This window comes from Xenopus laevis, chromosome 1S (assembly GCF_017654675.1).
Source record: "Xenopus laevis strain J_2021 chromosome 1S, Xenopus_laevis_v10.1, whole genome shotgun sequence".
NCBI classification, from domain to species: domain Eukaryota; kingdom Metazoa; phylum Chordata; class Amphibia; order Anura; family Pipidae; genus Xenopus; species Xenopus laevis.
Window position 1 is genome coordinate 56,694,978 of NC_054372.1, and position 19,684 is coordinate 56,714,661.

Genomic DNA, 19,684 nt, shown 5'->3' on the forward strand with positions numbered 1-19,684 from the left:
ACAAACAATCCCTGTGTTGTTTAAAGGGTAAGGCATTTTTCAGTAGCAGTATGCACAAAATGTCTCTGTCTTAAATATATTGATAATGGGTTGAGTGCAGAGGACTTGTTCAGTCTTTTCAACGTTTCAGCACCTACACTTGTGCCATCTTCCTGAAGACTCACCATATATATATATATATATATATATATATATATATATATATATATATATATATATACATACAGTATATATAAAATGTATTTATTCTGAGGCTGAATTAGATGCAACAGATGGATACAATTAGTATTCTCATCTTGACTTGCCTCATTGTGATATACTTGTGTATATAGTGTAATGAATACAGTTCATTTGTAAATCATCTGGTCTTGATCATCTTAATCTTAACTCTTAATCCAAACATTTCATCTATATAGCAGTCTTGTGGGGTGTTTGTTATGTTTTGGGTAGCCGAGGATGAGTAGGATGACTAGAGTATAACAGTGCTTTATTAGCAGGCTCATGCAGGCATTACACAACAGTAAGCTTTCACTTTCACTTTTAAGCTGACAGGAAGTATGCACAGTATGTCTTGAGCACAGTGATGGTTTTACATCTGGTCTCAACTTAACTTTGTGTACAAATTTCTTTGCACAACCCAGTGAAGTGTTGCTTTGTGGTGACATTTTAGACACTGGCTGTGTGGCAGGCACTGGTGCTGTAGTAATGAGACCGTCAACTAACTGTAGGTTTAATGTAGCAAAGAGATCCCTTCCAAGTAAAGCAGTACCCTTATTCACAACAGTAAGCTTTCACTTTCACTTTTAAGTAGACAGGAAGTATGCACAGTATGTCTTGAGCACAGTGACATCTACAGGCCATTTGTATAAACACCACAGTGTTCACAGTGTGTTATTTATTGGCCCAGGATACACACGGAACCTTCCACTGGATTAGACTTGGAACACACGTTGAGAGGGTTCTTATGTATCTTGCTTTTTGTTTTTGATATTTATTAGATTTTGTTTGCCTTCTCTAACTATGATAATGACTAAGTAAATGGCTGAGTAAATTCTGTTTTGAAATCAGCCTAGCTATTCTTAGATGTGTTCTACTTGGAGTACATTTGTTATCAATTGGTTGTAATGGTTCAAGGGTAACTATGCTTTATTTAAAGAGGGAAAATCAGGGGCATTTGTGCTACTAAGTGAATGAATAGAAAATAAGTGTTAAAGGGGAAGTATTTCCCCTTTAGCATGAGTTCAATGGATAGGCCTTGTGTTGAATCTACTATTTGACTATTGCATTAATCATCTGGGGGGGGTGTTCTTATTTTGTGAGCCAAGCAAACAGATAACATGAAGCCACTCCATAAGGGGTCCTTGCAATAATTCGATAATTAGATTCCCAGTAAACAGCCCCTTCACTTCACCCTCAGTTGTGACTGTTCTGTTAGCAGAAGTCTATTATGAAGAGGAATTATCTGTGCACTGTAAATCTAATTATCTGCATGGCAAGGGAAAACCTTTATACATAAACCAAACTGAATCATCATATCAAAAAGGAAGGAATGTTTATCCCTTTAAACAAAACTCAATAACACCTAATAGGATGTAGGTTATCCATTGTATAGGATAAATTCATGTAATGAGCTTCACTTGTTGCTACTTCAACACACTGTTTAAATATTTGTAAAAATCAGCTTTTCTGTAAAATAAAACCATTTATATTTAGTCAATTTTTAGGCAGGAACAATACATTTAATCAAAATCAGAGTCTACAGAATATAAATTGAACCTTGGTGTTTACAGTGAGAAAACAAACTATGAAAAAGTATAAATGTCCTTTAAAGGGATACTGTCATGGGAAAACATGTTTTTTTCAAAACACATCAGTTAATAGTGCTACTCCAGCAGAATTCTGCACTGAAATCCAAGAGAAAACAGATTTTTTTTTATTAAAAGAGAAAACAGATTTTTTTATATTCAATTTTGAAATCTGACATGGGGCTAGACATTTTGTCAATTTCCCAGCTGCCCCAGTCATGTGACTTGTGCCTGCACTTTAGGAGAGAAATGCTTTCTGGCAGGCTGCTGTTTTTCCTTCTCAATGTAACTGAATGTGTCTCAGTGGGACATGGGATTTTACTATTGAGTGCTGTTCTTAGATCTACCAGGCAGCTGTTATCTTGTGTTAGGGAGCTGCTATCTGATTACCTTCCCATTGTTCTTTTGTTTGGCTGCTGGGGGGGAAAAGGGGGGGTGATATCACTCTAAAGCTGGCCATAGACGCAAAGATCCGATCGTACGAATCAACGTACGATCGGACTTTCCCATCTCCCGACCCTCCACTAACCATTCAGATCAAAGTCTTTACCATTCCGATCAAATAACAACAGATCACCCAATGTTCTGCCCCTGACAGCAATCGTACGATACTTATGTCTGACAACACTAGTGACAGTCTCCCACTGAAAATCGTACGATCGGCAATACACGCAGAGATATTATCGGCAGGTGACAGAAATTTTCTAACCTGTCCGATCGACCAAACGACCGATCTCCGACGGACGAAGAATGTCGGGACTCTCCACACATGGTCCGAAAATCGTACGAATCCACGATTCGTACGATCGGATCTTTGCGTCTATGCCCAGCTTTACTTGCAGTACAGCAGTAAAGAGTGATTGAAGTTTATCAGAGCATGTCAGATTTCAAAATTGAATATAAAAATATCTGTTTGCTCTTTTGAGAAATGGATTTCAGTGCAGAATTCTGCTGGAGCAGCACTATTAACTGATTCATTTTGAAAAAAAATTTTTTTCCCATGACAGCATCCCTTTAAGCTATATATTGTTCCCAGTCAACAGTTGATCTTTTTAACAATGTTTTTTTACAGGGTTGCTGTACCACTTGTCATAGACTAGATCCAGTGCAGCAGAAACCTGTGTGTCAGGCAGATTTAGATTTGGGCTGAAACTTGGCATCCAGTTCTGCTCTGGTTTGGGTATGGGCTTCCACAGAACCTGTCATTTGTGTGGCTGGACTCTCCTTGATTGTTGGTGGCATAATGGGGCAATACTGGTTTAGGGCTTGAAGTTGATTCTAAGGCCTGGTTTGGCCAGGATTGAGAAAGGCCCAGTTTAGGATTAGTGCAGGCCTTAGTACTTTTAAATATTCTCAACTTAAAGGAGAAAAGTTTCAATTTACTCCAGTAATGATTAAATATAAATTATTCTTCTTTCAAAGGTCATGTTACAATTTTGTACTGTATCACCAGACATTATACTGAAATATGTATCACTCTAGTACAGGCACACTGGAGAGCTGAGCCATTGAATAGCAGATGTGTGGTACCGAAAAATGTTATGTGTTTAGCAAAAGAAAATATTTGAGACAAATATATAATTCTGACTGGACATATGTTATATATTAATGACCAACAATTCATATAAAAATGTAACTGAAATTTAAAATGCACAAGAAGTAAACTTTTCAAAATGATCATATTCTTGCTGGAAAATCTGAAAAGTATTACAAAGTAAGCTTTAAAACAACTTAGGTCTCACAAATGCTACTTCGAGAAACAAAATGCCTCATACACATGGAAAACAAGTAGAAGTTTTTCAATATATTTTGTAACTTTAACTTTAACCTCTATAGCACACTACATGAAAGCCCTTAAAGGAGAAGGAAAGGTTAAAACTAAGTAAGCTTTATTAGAAAGGTCTAAATACATACACCAGTAAACCCTCAAAATAGTGCTGCTCTGAGTCCAAGAAGCTTCACAAGAAACACTTCATTTCTTTCCATCTATTTTGTATACATGGGCTCCTGTATCAGACGTCCTTGTCTCAGCTTAAACCTCCAGGGCAAGGGCTTGAGCATGCTCAGTTTGCTCTGCTCTCCCTCTGCCTCCTCCTCTCTTTGATGTAATCTGAACCAAGAGCTATGAGCAAGCAGGAGAGACTAAGACAGGAAGTGATGTCGCACCAAGCTAATATGGCAGCTGCTATCCTAAACAGAGACAGCTTTTTAGAGCTTTTTACTCAGGTATGGTAAAGCATTCTACAGACTAAATATAGCATTCTAGCTTGCACTATTTTGGCTAATGTTTTGACAATAAACTGCCTCAGTAACTATTCTTTCCTTAAAATCAAATCAAAGCTTTCTGTTTTTCCTGCAACAAAGGCACAACATTTGGCATTCTGAAAATATTATAGTACTGAGATATAGACATCTGGACAGATATGATTTTAATTTGTAATTACAAATGAAATGCTCAAACATTACATAGAAAACATTAGAGACACTAATACATAATTATAAATTACCTTGACATAGAAGAGATGGGCATTATTTACATATATTTACAGGTTGAGGATAACTAACATTATCAAAGCAGTTTACTGATTTAGGGTTTTCTTTTGAGTCAATTATCGGGGTGGGGTGGCAAGAGGTCCATTTCATGGGTTGAGAAAGGAACAGTGCTTGCAAGTGGTGTGAATGTGGTTTGGGCAGAATGGATCTCAGGCAGGTGCTGGACTAATAACTGAGGCACTCTTGGGGTTGGGCCCTATAATTTCTAATGGAAGCCCTGCAAAAAGCTATTATGTTCTGTATATATAAAAAAAAATCTAGGAGAGGCTAGTGCACTAAAAATAGCTTCCCTAAGCCTGAATCAACACATAAAATATTACATTTTTCAATTTATGAACTCTTAAACATCATTTTGTGACTATCAGCTTCCCTTTTAACGACTCTCCCCAGAATTCACACAATTAAAATCATAAGAGATTTCATCACTTATTCTTTGGTCAGTAGGAGTTTTCCCATCTCTCTTCATTGGCATTTCAGAGATTGTTCAACCAGGACTTGATTCCTTCTTTATTTGCTGCCACCCAATCAATATTATTTCTCACAGTCTCAAGGGCTTGTTTTCTTGGTGTCTCTCCCGCCCCAGCATTTGGGTATTTCTCAAAGAAATTCTCCATCTGATACAAATAAACACATGAAATAAAACAGACCTTAAGCACCAAATTTCAGAATTTTATGGGAAATCATTTGCTCAGAACATCATAAATTCTGCCAATTAACTAAACATAAAACTTGGACAGTGCCAATATTTTGTAATCAAGCTATAAGAAAGCAAAATAAAATTTTTAAAAAAATGCAATATGTTTGTGAAACCTGTGAGAACACTATTTGCAAAAATGTGTGTCTCAGCATTCTCAGTACAATACATTTAATGTTTTAACACCTATAAAATTAGTGCCCAGTAGGACCACATAAAGCGCTGAACATATTTCTCACTTTGCCAATATTTTGGCAATTGGCATATTTAAAAATAATCGCTTGCCTTAGATCTCATCTTCTGTTAGCCTATCAGGCATGTATGCTTGAACATCTAATGACAGCCTCTAATTACATCTTTGCATACTAATTTATGGCTCTGGAAATCTTGTCACTGGGATTACATACTAGGATTTTATAAAGTCCCCTTCTAAGCAGTTTTGCAATTTACTTAAATTTAAATGAACTATTATTGAGAAAAAAAAGACTTTAAAGCCCTCATGTATGGTAGTTCAGGTGTTAATTTCCTTTGCAGGTAGCCTCTCTGCCATTGTTCTGGAGGGGTGGAGCAGCATCACAGAGCTGAATTATTTACTAGTGGCAAAATTCCACAGCAAATGTCAAGACATCCCATCCCTCCAAGCCCAGCATTGGGAACCAGAAAACAGTGCTAGAGAGAGAAATGCCTATGCTTCTGATTGGAGAGGCCTGACATTTAATATATGCATGAAAGGCACACCTATATGAAACAAAGTCCATATAACCTCTTAATGTTTATGTCTGACCATTGGGCTTCATATTTTGGGGAAAAAATTAGGGCATTAAATGACTACACTGTAAAAACACTATAAAGTTTTTGGCAACATATGATGTACCGTAGACACAAAGGGTAGGGGCCCCAGAATTTATGTCCCCCCATGGGGGGACATAAATAGCTGGAAGACTATGACCTGACATATAGCTGGAAGACTATGACCTGACCCCTCCATGGAATAATACCACTTCTCCCCTCTCTCAATACCCCCCAAAGTAGGGGATCACTGGACTTTTCCCAATTAGTTTTCTTCCAAGCCATCCTACACATGTTGGTTTATCAATCCACTTATTACTATAATAGTGGTTAATTAGAAGATGTTAGAAGAATGTATTTTTCTTACCTGCCACAGCTGGCTAGGTGTATTAAAGGTTCTAGATATTCGTGTGACAATACGGCCAAGGTTCCTGTCATTTATAGTATATCTAGAGAAGATAAAGATTAGTTCATATCATAACTGGCAGAAAGCGTTGAAAGCTTGTGTGAAATGTTTTCAACTGTTAGTGGGCCAGTGGACAATAAATGCAGATCTATAGATCCACAAGATACACTATTGGGTTGTACAGAACATGAAACATCTTCTTACAGATGCAGACATTATCTAAACTATATGATTTCAAATGTATTGAATAGAAGTATAATATATGAGCCCAAATAAATGTTTTTGTTAATTATAGGCTACATAGGCTCTTAGTGCTGATCATTTTAGGGTTTCTGTTAGATCCTACACTGGACATGATTTTCAAGGAACTTTCAACATCAATGAGAATCTACAGTGCAGTCTGTGTCCTTTCTATATGTAGGGACCCATAGAGTTAATACCCCTCCGTTGTTGAGCACATGTTGGACTGAGCTATGGGGTTTCCCAGGGGCTGGACAATGGGGCCAGAGCCCTTGCGCTGGTGCAACATGGCAGATACCGGAGTATACCACAAGGTGTCGCTGCTGCACCACTTTACTATAGAAGGGAGAGCCATGTGTTCAGACAGCCATTCCTCATTAAGATTTCATCTTGCTGCTGACTGTTATTTGACGGAGGAGAAAGTGAATCTAAACCAGCAAAATGTAGGCTAAAGTGGAGTTCGATAGGCCTGCCAAGGCTGAGGCAGGATCCTCCAATACCAGGAAGCTCAACCACGCGGGTTTTGAGTTTGGAAATGCTGGTTTGTGTGCTCTGCTCACACTACGGAGAGTATTGGGTGTATTAGTTCAGCAATGGAAATCTTACGTGCTCACGCAATAGACAGTGCTGGAAGCTATGTCTGGAGGATAATACAAGCTGCATATGTTCATGGAATGGATTCATCACTTTAGGTGCCTTGCTCCAGCTCTGGGTGAGCCTACCCGTGAATCCCCAGGGAATCCCCAGGGTGAGTGACGGCAGGGGAGGGTAGAAAAAGAGAGGATCCAGCAATATTCCATTTGTGACACAGGCTTTGTTTATACCTGCCACAAGGGAGTCAATACTAAATCGGGAGGGAGAGGTATTTGGGCTTCTAGTGCTATTTAGGGACCTATTGTACTCATTGGGGATAAGGGTCTGAGACTCTTGATTCTGCCAATTGAGTAGTGCGGGACTGCCACAGGTTCCCATGGGAGTGGATCATTTATGTATAATGTTAATGTCGGTTTACTTACCCTTTAATTTACACTTTCTTTATATAAAGTTGATGTTTTTATAAAAGCAAAGTGTGTGTTGAATGTTATTCCTAATGGGCCAACCGCAGGTGTATTCCTGGATCCCATTAGGTGGAGGCACTGCCAGAGAGGATTTTCCCAGTACCTTTCACTTAGCAAAGGGGACTCAGGACCTGCATCGGTATGAATTATGTGATGTACAACCTTGGCACCAGGTGGATGGCCAAAAATGGGTTACATATATGTAGTAACAACCAGACTCTCTTGGATGAGCTGTGAGTCTCATGTCCTGTGGGAATTTACTTGTCAGTGCACAGAGAAGTTTCACAAATTTTTCCCATCCTTGTTACCTCCTTAACATATGGCATACTCCCCTCTGTATTCTCTATCAATTGCATAAGACTGTCCATACATGTGATAAGTGACTAAAAATCCACATGTGAAATTAACAACTTTTTGTTAAATTTTTTTGTCAATTTCCCAGCTGCCCCTGGTCATGTGACTTGTGCCTGCACTTTAGAAATGCTTTCTGGCAGGCTGCTGTTCTCAGTGGGACATGGGTTTTACTACTGAGTGTTGTTCTTAGATCTACCAAGCAGCTATCTTGTGTTAGGGAGCTGTTATCTGGTTACCTTCCCATTGTTCTTTTGTTTGGCTGCTAGGGGGAAAAAGGGAGGGGGTGATATCACTCCAACTTGCAGTACAGCAGTAAAGAGTGATTGAAGTTTATCAGAGCACAAGTCACATGACTTGGGGCAGCTGGGAAATTGACAATATGTCTAGCCCCATGTCAGATTTCAAAATTGAATATAAAAAAATCTGTTTGCTCTTTTGAGAAATGGATTTCAGCGCAGAATTCTGCTGGAGCGGCACTATTAACTGATTCATTTTGAATTAAATGTTTTTTCCCATGATAGTATCCCTTTAAGGACTATGTCAAACAGCTGTATTAAGAGAGATCAGCTACTATATTTTCATATAAACTATAATTATATGTTCTCCAGTTGAAAGCCTCTCCAATGAAAAAATCCCACCACCGTTCCTTATACTGGATAGTACTACTTTGTAATTTTCATTGTTCAGCAGCATTCCTCTTCACACGAGGACACATTTATAAACATAGACAATTCCTTCTCTGCATACAACCATGTCTCATCAAATGCAAACAGAAAGAAAAGGAATATGCTGTACACCCAGCCTATGGGGTATATTTATCAAAGAGTGAAGTTAAATAGTGAAGTTCCGCCACTAGAGTGAAATTCCGCCACTTCCCATTCATTTCTATGGGGTTTTTAAAGGCGTATTTATCAAAGGGTGAAATTTCACTTTCACCCATTGATAAATATGCCTTTCAAAATCCCATAGAAATGAATGAAGAGCTGTGGAATTTCACTCTAGTGGCGGAACTTCACTCTTTGATAAATTTACCCCTATGTCTTTCCAACAACACATATCTCTCCAATAAAGCAATCATAGAAACATGTTAAAAATATCAACTACCAAGTCATACCTGTCTACTAAATAGTCCCAGTTAATCCGAACCCAGTCCCAAGCCATTTGCTTTCCATGTTGGCTACATACAGATATATAATATATCACATTCAGGGTATCCTGACTTTTGATAAGGCTGGTGTTGTAAATGAATTTGAGGTACCTAGAAGATATTACATTTGGGTTAATAATTTAACAATTTTACATATTTACAAAACATCATTAATTTATTATCAAATAACCAAAACTTTGTATTAAGTTGTTTTTTAATTCCAAAACAGATCTTTAATTTTCAGTAAATAGTTGTGTTCAGAATAATAGCAGTATGTGTTTTAAAAAATGAATAAAGCTCAAAATCCTTAAAACAGCTTTTATTTCCATACACATAAATGCATTGGGAACACTGCACTATTCCAAATCAAAACATGAAGAAAAATTTAGCAAATTTATGTTATCCCTTAACAGAAAATGAAGAAAAGGGAATATTAGGATGTTCCAAAAAATAGCAGTGTCTGCATTCTTCTTTAAAAACTCAAACGTTCGCTGTATAAACTGAAATATGTTTTAGGATTTTGCTTTCCTTTGAATCACTGAACTAATATTTAGTTGTATAAGCAGTGTTTCTGAAAACTGCTGCACATCTGTGTTGCATGGAGTCGACCAACTTCTGGCACCTGTTACATTCCACAACTTTTCTGCATTTTTGATGTCACCCCAGAAGTTTTCTATTGGATTAAGGTCCGTGGATTGGTCTGGCCACTCCATAACATCAATCTTGTTGGTCTGGAACCAATATGTTGCTCATTTATTGGTGTGTTTGGGGTCGTTGCCTTGTTGAAACATCCATTTCAAGGGCATTTCCTCTTATGCATAAGGCAACATAACCCCTTCAAGTATTTTGATGTATTGAAACTGATAAATGATCCCTGGTATGTGATAAATCGGCCCAACACTATAGTATGAGAAACATTCCCATTTCATGATGCTTGTGCCACCATGTTTCACTTTCTTCACAGTGTACTGTGGCTTGAATTCAGTGTTCGGGGGTCATCTGATAAAATATCTATGGCCCTTAGACCCAAAAAGAACAATCTTGCTTTCATTTACACATTTTTTTGCTTCACCATTTTTGTTTAGGCCAGTCAATGTGTTCTTTGGCAAATTGTAACCTCTTCAGCAAGTGTTTTTTTTCAACAATGGGACTTTGTGGGGGAGTCTTCAAGGGCGTTTCCAGTACAAAGCCGCCTGAGGCAGCGTTCGCACTGCCGCCCATCGCACTTACCATAAAGATTGCCTCTGGGGGCGGGGGCACATCGCTAGTGCAGAGAGCAAAATAGTGCTCTCAGTGATAGAAAAGCCAAATTAACTGTTTAATAACCGTAAATTCGGCTCTTAAAGTTACCAGGAGTGGCTTTTTGCAGCCCCTGTTAACCTCTGGGGAGCTACTGCCTGAGGTAAGGTGCTCACCTTGCCTCATAGCAGAAACGCCCCTGGGCTTCTTGCTGATAGTTTGGCTTCACATAGGCATCTTCTAATTGTAACAGTACTCACAGGTGATCTTCCTGGATCTGATCATTGGCTGAGTCTTTGTCATCTTGGCTATTCTTCTATCCATTCAGATGGTAGTTTTCCATTTTCTTCCACATGTTTCAGGTTTTGGTTGTCATTTTAAAGCATTTGAGATCACTTTAGCAGAGCAGCGTATCATTTTCTGCACTTCTTTATATGTTTTCCCCTCTCCAATCAAAATACGCTGTTCTTCTGAACAATGTCTGAAACGACCCATTTTACTTTTATTTTCAGAGAGAAATGGACTATAACCAGCATGCACATTTGCTGCCTTCCTTCCTTAAATAAGGGCTGTAATTGAAACCTCGAGGAAAGAATGACATCACTAACTGAACTCCACACCGCTATTATTTGGAACAAGGTATTATTATTTTGAGCACTGCTATTGTTTTGAACAAACCTCAATTAATGATTCAGTTACACAGAATCAGCAGCATGTATGTCATGACTGTTGGGTCTGTTGGTTTTCTAGTACTCTGCTACACCTACAAGTAAATTATTTGCCATGTAGAAATATAATTTCTACCAAAAAAAGTGATTAATCAGATTAGTGATGTTAGACTGCTATTATTCTGAACACAACTGTATGATTTAAAGACATAATATTTTTCCCTAGATTGGACTCATAATGATCAATATGTCTAATACAGTAGAGCAGTCACTGTGACACAGTGTGGCTCATGAGACACACAGATATGTATGTATATTCTGATCATGCATTTGGGAAGGCCAAAAAACACACCAAAATGACACAGAGGCATGAAACAGAGTGTAACCAAACCTGTCTATAAGTACAATGTTGTTGGCTGAAGCCAGTCCTTGCAGCAGTTTTTCCTTTTCTTGTGCTAAAGAAGTAGCAAGGTATTGCTCAAACATATAGTTCCATGATTCCGCTGTCCCAGACTGCTGCATACCATAGCGATACACCAGCTGCCTGAGGTTCACTGGAATGCTGAAACAAATTAAAAAACAACATAGAATCCCACATACACATTAAACAATTTGCTGACTGCAACCAAGAACCCGGAGCACAGCTTAAATAATACACTCTGTAAGAAAGTAAAAAGAACTTGCTTTGTGTTCCTGTTTTGCAAACAATTTTAGAAATGAATGTCTAGAAAAAAAAAACGTAATGTATACTGTGTTTTTGTGCCCAGATCAGCTCTGTGTGTGCACCCATGGATAATCCTGTGCCTGTCAGCTAACATACATTTAGGGAATGGAAGCTAACAGATTGCCTTAATACAAAGACAATTTGATCTGTAAACAGCTTGATGAACATAAATATCATATGTCTGACACACATATTCTGTGCAGATAGTGCCCTTTGGCATCAAACCTACGACTGCAAGGCAGCGATACTAAACCCTGCTCCACCATACTGCTTCTTACTGCTATGTTTCTGCTTTCATAAAATATTTAAGTGAGAAAATCATTTTCACATAAGGAAACAAGTTTATCAACACATTATTCTCCTAATACAAAATTTTCCATTTGAAATTGTGTGCAGTATTGGCCCTGTAAACTACACCAAATAAAACCAAATAATCTGTGATAGACTGATCATGTAAATCATTTACAGTGAAGGCAGAAAGAGATAGACATTTACCTTTTTCCACCAGTCCATTCATTAAATAAACTAGATGCAGTGTTTAAGGCGCCTGGGTCTCCCATTTTGCATGCAAGCGCCAAAACTGAAGCTCGGAGGAGCCTAATGTAAAAATCACATAAAAAGTGTAGGTGGCTTTTGAACTGTGACTCGACAAATAAAAGTAAAGCAAATTGTAAACGTAGTCATTATCACCTTAACTGGGGTATTTTGTATGTCTAAATACCATTTCATACTTTGTACCCCAGTGTTTCTGGAATCAGTTGTTCTTTCTAGCATATTTTTAACACATTCTAAATAATTATTGTGTTGTGACCCACAATGGATAAGGACATTCATGTTACTAATTAACAGATTAGGAAATGTATCACTTATGTAGAAATAAATAGTGCTGATAAATACTGTCCTTTTACAATAACCAGTACATGATACTTGTAAGAAGAGTTATATTCCGGGTGCAAATTGGTATATCCATCCTCCTTTGCTGCCCATAACTGCAGAATTGCAGGACACATATGGCAGTTGGGGGAACGGGAGAGGAGTGTGTTCATACTCTCTTTTCAGGTCCCCCACTTATCATAAATCTTTTTAATGATGTTCCATGAAAGTGTAGCTGAGAGCAAAATACTGTCAGCAAGTGTAAAAACTGTGTTGCAAGCCACCACTTTTTTTATACAACAGTTTACACTATCCTGCCAGAAATATTTTGTCACTAGGACTCCAACAGTTTGCAGAAAGTGAGAGGTCCTCAAATTCCTGCTTTAGTCTGGTGTAATATAAACTACTTGCCTTTGTGATTAAGCTGTTGGATTCTTATCTGTGATTGCAGTGTGTTAGTCTACATTTAAGAGTCACATCTTGACATCTATGACAACTATATTGCACCAACTTTTAACAACATTTATTATTATGTGTAAAATATGTTACACAGCTTTATAAACCTAAGAGTTTCTGTTCCTGGTCATGAATTTCTATTTTAGGTCCAAATATGGGCAGAAACTTTGGATGCATAAGTATGAATAAAAAAATATGATGGTTCACTATTTTGGAGTGCGGGTCATTTTGAACTATACATAAGATCTGACCTAGCACCCGCAGCAATCGAAAACTGGTTTAGAGTGCAAGTGTTTGGTCATGTGTATACTGTATATATATATATATATATATATATATATATATATATATATATATATATATATATATATATATATATATATATATATATATATATACATACATTATTTATTATCCAATGCATACAATTCTATATCATCCACTTACTTGTCAACATCAGTACCATTGTCCTCCCACCCCAGGTTTTGTGTGATGGGCTTGACTTGCTTACTTAAATATTCCTAAATTAAGGTAAAATAGGATTTAAAATAAGATATGCAGTATATTTTTGTTTTATTACTATTTTTAACAGTGACTATTGGATATACAAATAGCAAAACGCAAGGGAAAAAAAAATAATGGTTTTTCATATAAAGCATAAAACATTATGGGCGTGATGATGTAGAGCAGGGAAAATGCACTAACGTGAGCACCAAACTGGTACCCGCATACCAGCCTGAATGTCTGCATCCTAAGTGTGGTACAATTTCTGCTATTTGGGAATATTCTTTTTTTGCAAACTTCTACCACTGTGGTAGACCTTTTCAAAAGGTGAATATTACTTTTAAGCAAATCAGCATTCTTCTTTTAGATCAACAACCACTTAATGGAAAGCTAAACTCTTGTTCAAATGTATGATTTTACCAAAAACATACAATATTACAAAATCTAACCATTTTCTTGCATCAGAACAGCACCATTCATTCAATAATTAACTTCTAAATGGTAAATGGAGGCTAGCATGCTGTAGCATAGCATTACTCTATTGCCTGGGCCTGTGCAACAAACAGGGATTTCATAATTTATTTCCCTACATGTAACCCTATTCTGTGGTATCTGAAGATAGAAAAAATACACTGTTACTCAGAACAGCAGAACAGAAATATTTACCAACATATTTACTGATGAAATAGAAAGCCAATTAGTAGACCAGGGCAGTGCCTTCGAATACTTTTCTCAGTTTAGTTGTTTTTGCATAGTTCAACAGAAATAAAGACTTTTTGAGTTACTATTTTCTAACATTGCAGTGTTAAGTTTTATTTCTAACCTTCTTATATTATTTTTCTAAAGCTGCTCTGCAAGGGGGGTCACTGACTCTGTAAACTGTTCTATATTGATATATCAGTTGATATATTTCTTATCTTTTACCCCTCTGAGCACACTCTTCGTTTCATTATTGATACAATAGCTGCTAATATTTCACCGATGCTGCTGGGAAATGTATCAACTAATGAAGCAAATTTTAAAAGTTCAGAATCAAAATCTGCACCTGAATTACTAAACTGCCAGACTGAAACATCAGAGACCAGGAACATTAAACTTTAAACATTTTGGAAAAAACTTTTTTAGAGCAAATGTTACTGGAGGGGACCTAAGTCCACACAACCTTTAAATCAGACCCTGGGTCTATTTGCTCCCATCACTATTGGTTCACGATGGTACACTAATACCTCATGTGGACTTCAGTAACCAAAGATTTTCCTTAATTACCTGCCTTATTATATTCAAGTTCATCAGCTTAAATTCTATTACACATATTTTGGGGCCAGGGCCTGAAATAGGGGTAGGCACGTGCCTTGGCCACAAAATTGGGGGGGGGGGAGCTGCCTACTCCTAGTTCGGTCCCCTTGTCTCCACTCTCCTCACTCGTGGCAGGCTATTTCATTGCTTTGCACATCTGTTCACTTGTGCGTATGCTTATTTGTGATATTTGCATGTGCATGCCCACAAAGGGGTTGGGAGGTGATGGGACTGGCCAGGCTGCCTAGGGCACCTTAAAGCAGCCTTGAGTAGGGTATGCACATGAAGAAACAAATGTGGAGCTCTCTCTCTAAATATATATCTATCATGGTGACCAGATTGTAATATATAATCTTCAAAAACATACAAATTGCTGGTCCCAGCTTATAATTTCAAACGTGGTATCGCTGTAGATTCCTAGGAGCCTGTGCCACACTCCCAACGGTATATGATAAAGTCAGATTATTGGAATAAACAGCTTCAAAGCAGTATTTTCAAACTGCATGTGTTTTTATTAGCAGTGCAACACACTGTGTGTTGCACTGCTAATAAAAACACATGCAGTTTGAAAATACTGCTTTGAAGCTGTTTATTCCAATAATCTGACTTTATAATATATAATCTTCCCATGCTGCTTTGAGGGAGCAGTTAAATATGATCTTTGTGTGTTGCTTTGAGGGTGTCCAGTAAATATAACGTATCCCAGGGACTTAGGCTAATTAATGGAAACAGCCAAACCTTAAATTTTGGATAGATGGTATCATCATCTTCCAGCATGTCACTTAGATATGCTAATGCTGAGATCACTCTTCGCCAAGTCAAATAACCGCTCTCCTTCTCAAGATATTTAGTCATATCAAGGGAGATGTTGTAGTCCAACTTCTCTGCCCTACATAAAACAAAGAACATATATATATTATAAAATATGTGAGCAACAGTCAGTATTTGTTTATATCATTGTATCAAGTAGCAGCCTTGAAATTTGCTGTTGTAATTTTTTGTGTAAAACTGCAAAAATGAAAAAAAAATTGCCTTTTTTAATATTGCAGTGCCCTGTTTATTCAGTAGGACATGTACAATTGTTCTGCAAGATTAAGAGAAATCATCATATGTTGACAACACATTAAAAGATAAAATACAAATCTCTTCTCTGAAAAAATGTATCCAAAAAGCTCTGAATTACAGGAAAATTGTCTTGAATAGTGTCCATTTCAAGCAAATAATTATATTTTTTTAAATGTATTTTTTCTAATATTATTTATTATAATAAAACAGTAGCTTGTACTTGAAGGTAACTAAGCTTCACCAATCCATACTGGTGGCAAAAGATTCCTATTGGGTTTGTTTAATGTTTACATTAGCAGACTTAAGATATGGTGATGGAAAGCTTAAGGTCCCAAACATTTCAGATAACAGATCTCATACCTCTAGTGGAATCTTCCACAGAATCTCTCATGTTTCCTCCATGGCGTTCTCTCAAATGTATTAAAGAGGAGTTACCTCTATTCAACCAGCTATTCTATAATATAATTCATTTTTCATAGACTGCAAAACAGACAAAACTGTGGCTCATTCACCATTTGCTTTGGGAATAACTGTGAATTGTATTTGCCCCTTGACTAATCTGCACACATTCCATCAGTGTAAAGCTCTGATAGTTGTTGGCAGATGCAGAATGTTGTATCTGCCACAGTGTAAGCATATAGCTCCTATTCAGTACAATAACAGTAAATCACAGGGGATTTGATAAAGTTAAACAAACTTTGCAGCAATGTCTACCTATAAACAAGGTCCTCTGAGCAGGCGTCCGGCTTATTCTGCCACTCCACCATATCTACTTCTGCCAGATAAGGCTCTAAATAATATTTTATTTTATTTGAAAACAGCTAATTTATTCTAGGAGTCTGTGAAATTTGTTAGATAACTCTACCGACAGTAGACAGAATAAAGATGGCTGTACTTAATAAGTGTCTGGAGGATGTAGTTCATTTACTGAAGAGCTGAGAGTGCAATGCAGTGCTCTCAGATGCCAGCCTGCTATACCACAGTCATAATGATTTTATAGATAATCCCCTACAATAGGGTGGTAAACATAAGCTGTTTTCAAGCAGCCTGCTTCCTTGTCTGTCGTGGTAATGAATTATGAAATTCAAGAAAGAAATTCCATGTCAGACTCTGCACTTTGTAACTTCTGACACGCCACTGTGAGGTTAATCTGTCATCCATGACTCCTTAAGGCCTTTATCCAAACTGCAGCTTTGGCAGCCAGAAATGCTGCCCTCCCCTTAATACACAATCTCTGTCTCTTTGAAAGATGCAAGTCTATTTGCTGTGAGGAATAGTGGCAGTTGCCAGATGTTTTAGCCCATTTCTCTTGTGACCATTTCTAAAAGTGTAAAAAAATATTATATATATATATATATATATATATATATATATATATATATATATATATATATATATATATATATATATATATATAATATATATAGCAGCAGTAACACCAACTAAAAAAAATACACTTGCTGGTTCAGGAATGAAATTTTACACACCATCTGGTTCAGGAATGAATTTTATACACCATCTGCAGCAAGATGTTCTTGCAGGTCTTTGGAGGTGATCTTTGGGTTGTCTGTAACCATTCTCACAATCCTCCGCATATGCCATTCCTGTATTTTTCTTGGCCTGCCAGACATGGGTTTTACAGCAACTGTGCCTGTGGTCTTCCATTTCCTGATTACATTCCTTACAGTTGAAACTGACAGTTTAAACCTCTGAGATGGCTTTTTGTAGCCTTCCCCTAAACCATGATACTGAACAATCTTTTTTTTTTCAGATCTTTTGAGAGTTGCTTTGAGGATACCATGCTGTCCCTCTTCAGAGGAAAGTCAAACAGAAGCACAACTTGCAATTGGCCACCTTAAATACATTTTCTCACGATTGGACACACCTGCCTATGAAGTTCAAGGCTTAACAATCTAATCCAACCAATTTGGTGTTGCCAGTAATCCATATTGAGCAGTTACATGCATTTAAATGAGAAAAATTACAAGGGTACCCACATTTTTGCAAAGGCAGTTTTGCACATTTGATTTAATTTCATACAACTAAATACTGCTTCACTAAAAATCTTTGTTCAGAAAACACCCCAGTACTCAGATGTTCCTGGGAAATACTGTTATCTTTTTTGTTAAAAGTGGAGTAATTATTATTATGCAGGCTGAGAGGGGTTCCCAAACAGTATATACAGTTACGGCTAATGGAATAAATAATGAGTATCAATGTAATCTGTAGATTCTGGCAAATGAGGGGCTGCTGTAAGATGCCATAGACCGTTTCTCTCTCAGCTAATTACACTTTTAAAAAATGGTCCCAAGAACCCGTGGCTTCATACTTTCTGAATTAGCTTGTACAGGTGGCCTCTGTGAGAATAATCCATTCTTACTGATATAGACGGTTAATACAAAATTCTTTATATAAATACATAAACCAATTAGTTTTTTACTCTCTAATGGTATACTGCTCATTTTTTACATATTAAGAATATGTATATATTTACTTTCAATGCAGCATCAAATAAGAAAAACTCACCTTGCCAACGCGAAGGCATCATCAATTAAGCCTGCTCGATCTGCATCAGTAAAGGTCTTTAAGACAGAATAAAAATCACACACTGAAGAAAGTGCCAATACATTTTTTGTGTTGAATTCAAATACATTTTCAAACGTACCTTTACAGAATGCACAAGTGTATATAAGGTTACAATACTTTCATTAGCTAAATGACACAGATTAATTTTGCTTTTTAAATTGAATAGAAGTCTTCTTAGATCATCTATGAAACTGGAATGGCTGTAATTTACACACAGAACAAGAGTAAAGTGGAAAAAAATGATCATGTTCATTGTACATGAATTAGATATAATGTAAATGCAGCTCAGTAGATTACTATGCCATGATGTGTCAGGCGCTTAAAGCAGTCATGGAACTACCGGGGGAGCGGGGGTGCGAGCGGGCCAGGGCCCCCCGGCAGCACCACTGAAATCACCCCGGCAGAGCCGTGCGCCACTGAAACTCGGGCTGTACGGAGGGGGGCGGGGGCCCGGCTGCGCGTCACGCACCAGGGCCTGCCCCCCTCTAATTACGGTACTGGCTTAAAGTGCCTGTATATACCTTCGGCTCCATTACCCTAAAGGTTATGTTGTTCTGTTTGTCTTGAACCTGCCAATAAACATTTCTTGGCAACAGCAGTCCTATTTTATACGAGAAAGGTATGAGAGAGGCATGAATAAAAATTGACCCCTGTTTATTCCGTGCTTAAAGGCGTTGTTCACCTTCAAATTTACTTTTAGCATGATATAGAGTGTGATAATCTGAGACAATTTGCAATTGGTTTTCAATTTTTATTATTTGTGGTTTTGGAGTTATTTAGCTTTTTATTCAGCAGATCTCCAGTTTGCAGTTTCACCAATCTGGTTTTTATATGTATATTATTATAATTGTATTAGCAAGCACACATGTAACATTATAGTACATTATCTATAAATGATAACAAAACCACTTTCATTTATTGGCATTGTTGACCCTTAAAGTGAATGCATTTTTATGGGAGAGTGAATCTTGATAATACATTATACTTTTATAGCTATACTTTTATAGCTAGAAGGTATTTCATGTTTATTCATGTGTTTGGAATAATACAGACATAAAACAACAGCAGACCTTGTTTTATATGTTCTGAAATTTGCCTCACTTCCGTAGCCATTAAAATGAGTTTTTGATCTGAACATCACCATTGGCATCTTTTGAGATTAAGAAAGATATTGGCACAGGAAAACAAATGTATCTCTGTTAGACTTTTCAGTATGGAAAGGTTAAA

General features: G+C 37.2%; 1 protein-coding gene across 1 annotated transcript in view; it reads right to left on the reverse strand.

Annotated features, from left to right (window-relative positions):
- Positions 1-4,565: 4,565 nt before the first annotated feature.
- Positions 4,566-19,684, reverse strand: part of enpep.S (glutamyl aminopeptidase S homeolog) — a 37,097-nt gene continuing 21,978 nt past the window's right edge. Inside the window, exons 13-20 of the mRNA XM_018243348.2 lie at positions 18,398-18,453; positions 15,545-15,695; positions 13,454-13,527; positions 12,173-12,274; positions 11,345-11,515; positions 9,014-9,157; positions 6,209-6,290; positions 4,566-4,972 (exon numbers count right to left, since the gene is read on the reverse strand). Of these exons, the coding sequence (XP_018098837.1) occupies positions 4,832-4,972; positions 6,209-6,290; positions 9,014-9,157; positions 11,345-11,515; positions 12,173-12,274; positions 13,454-13,527; positions 15,545-15,695; positions 18,398-18,453 (921 nt within the window). The 3' untranslated portion in view covers positions 4,566-4,831. The remainder of the gene's footprint in view (positions 4,973-6,208; positions 6,291-9,013; positions 9,158-11,344; positions 11,516-12,172; positions 12,275-13,453; positions 13,528-15,544; positions 15,696-18,397; positions 18,454-19,684) is intronic.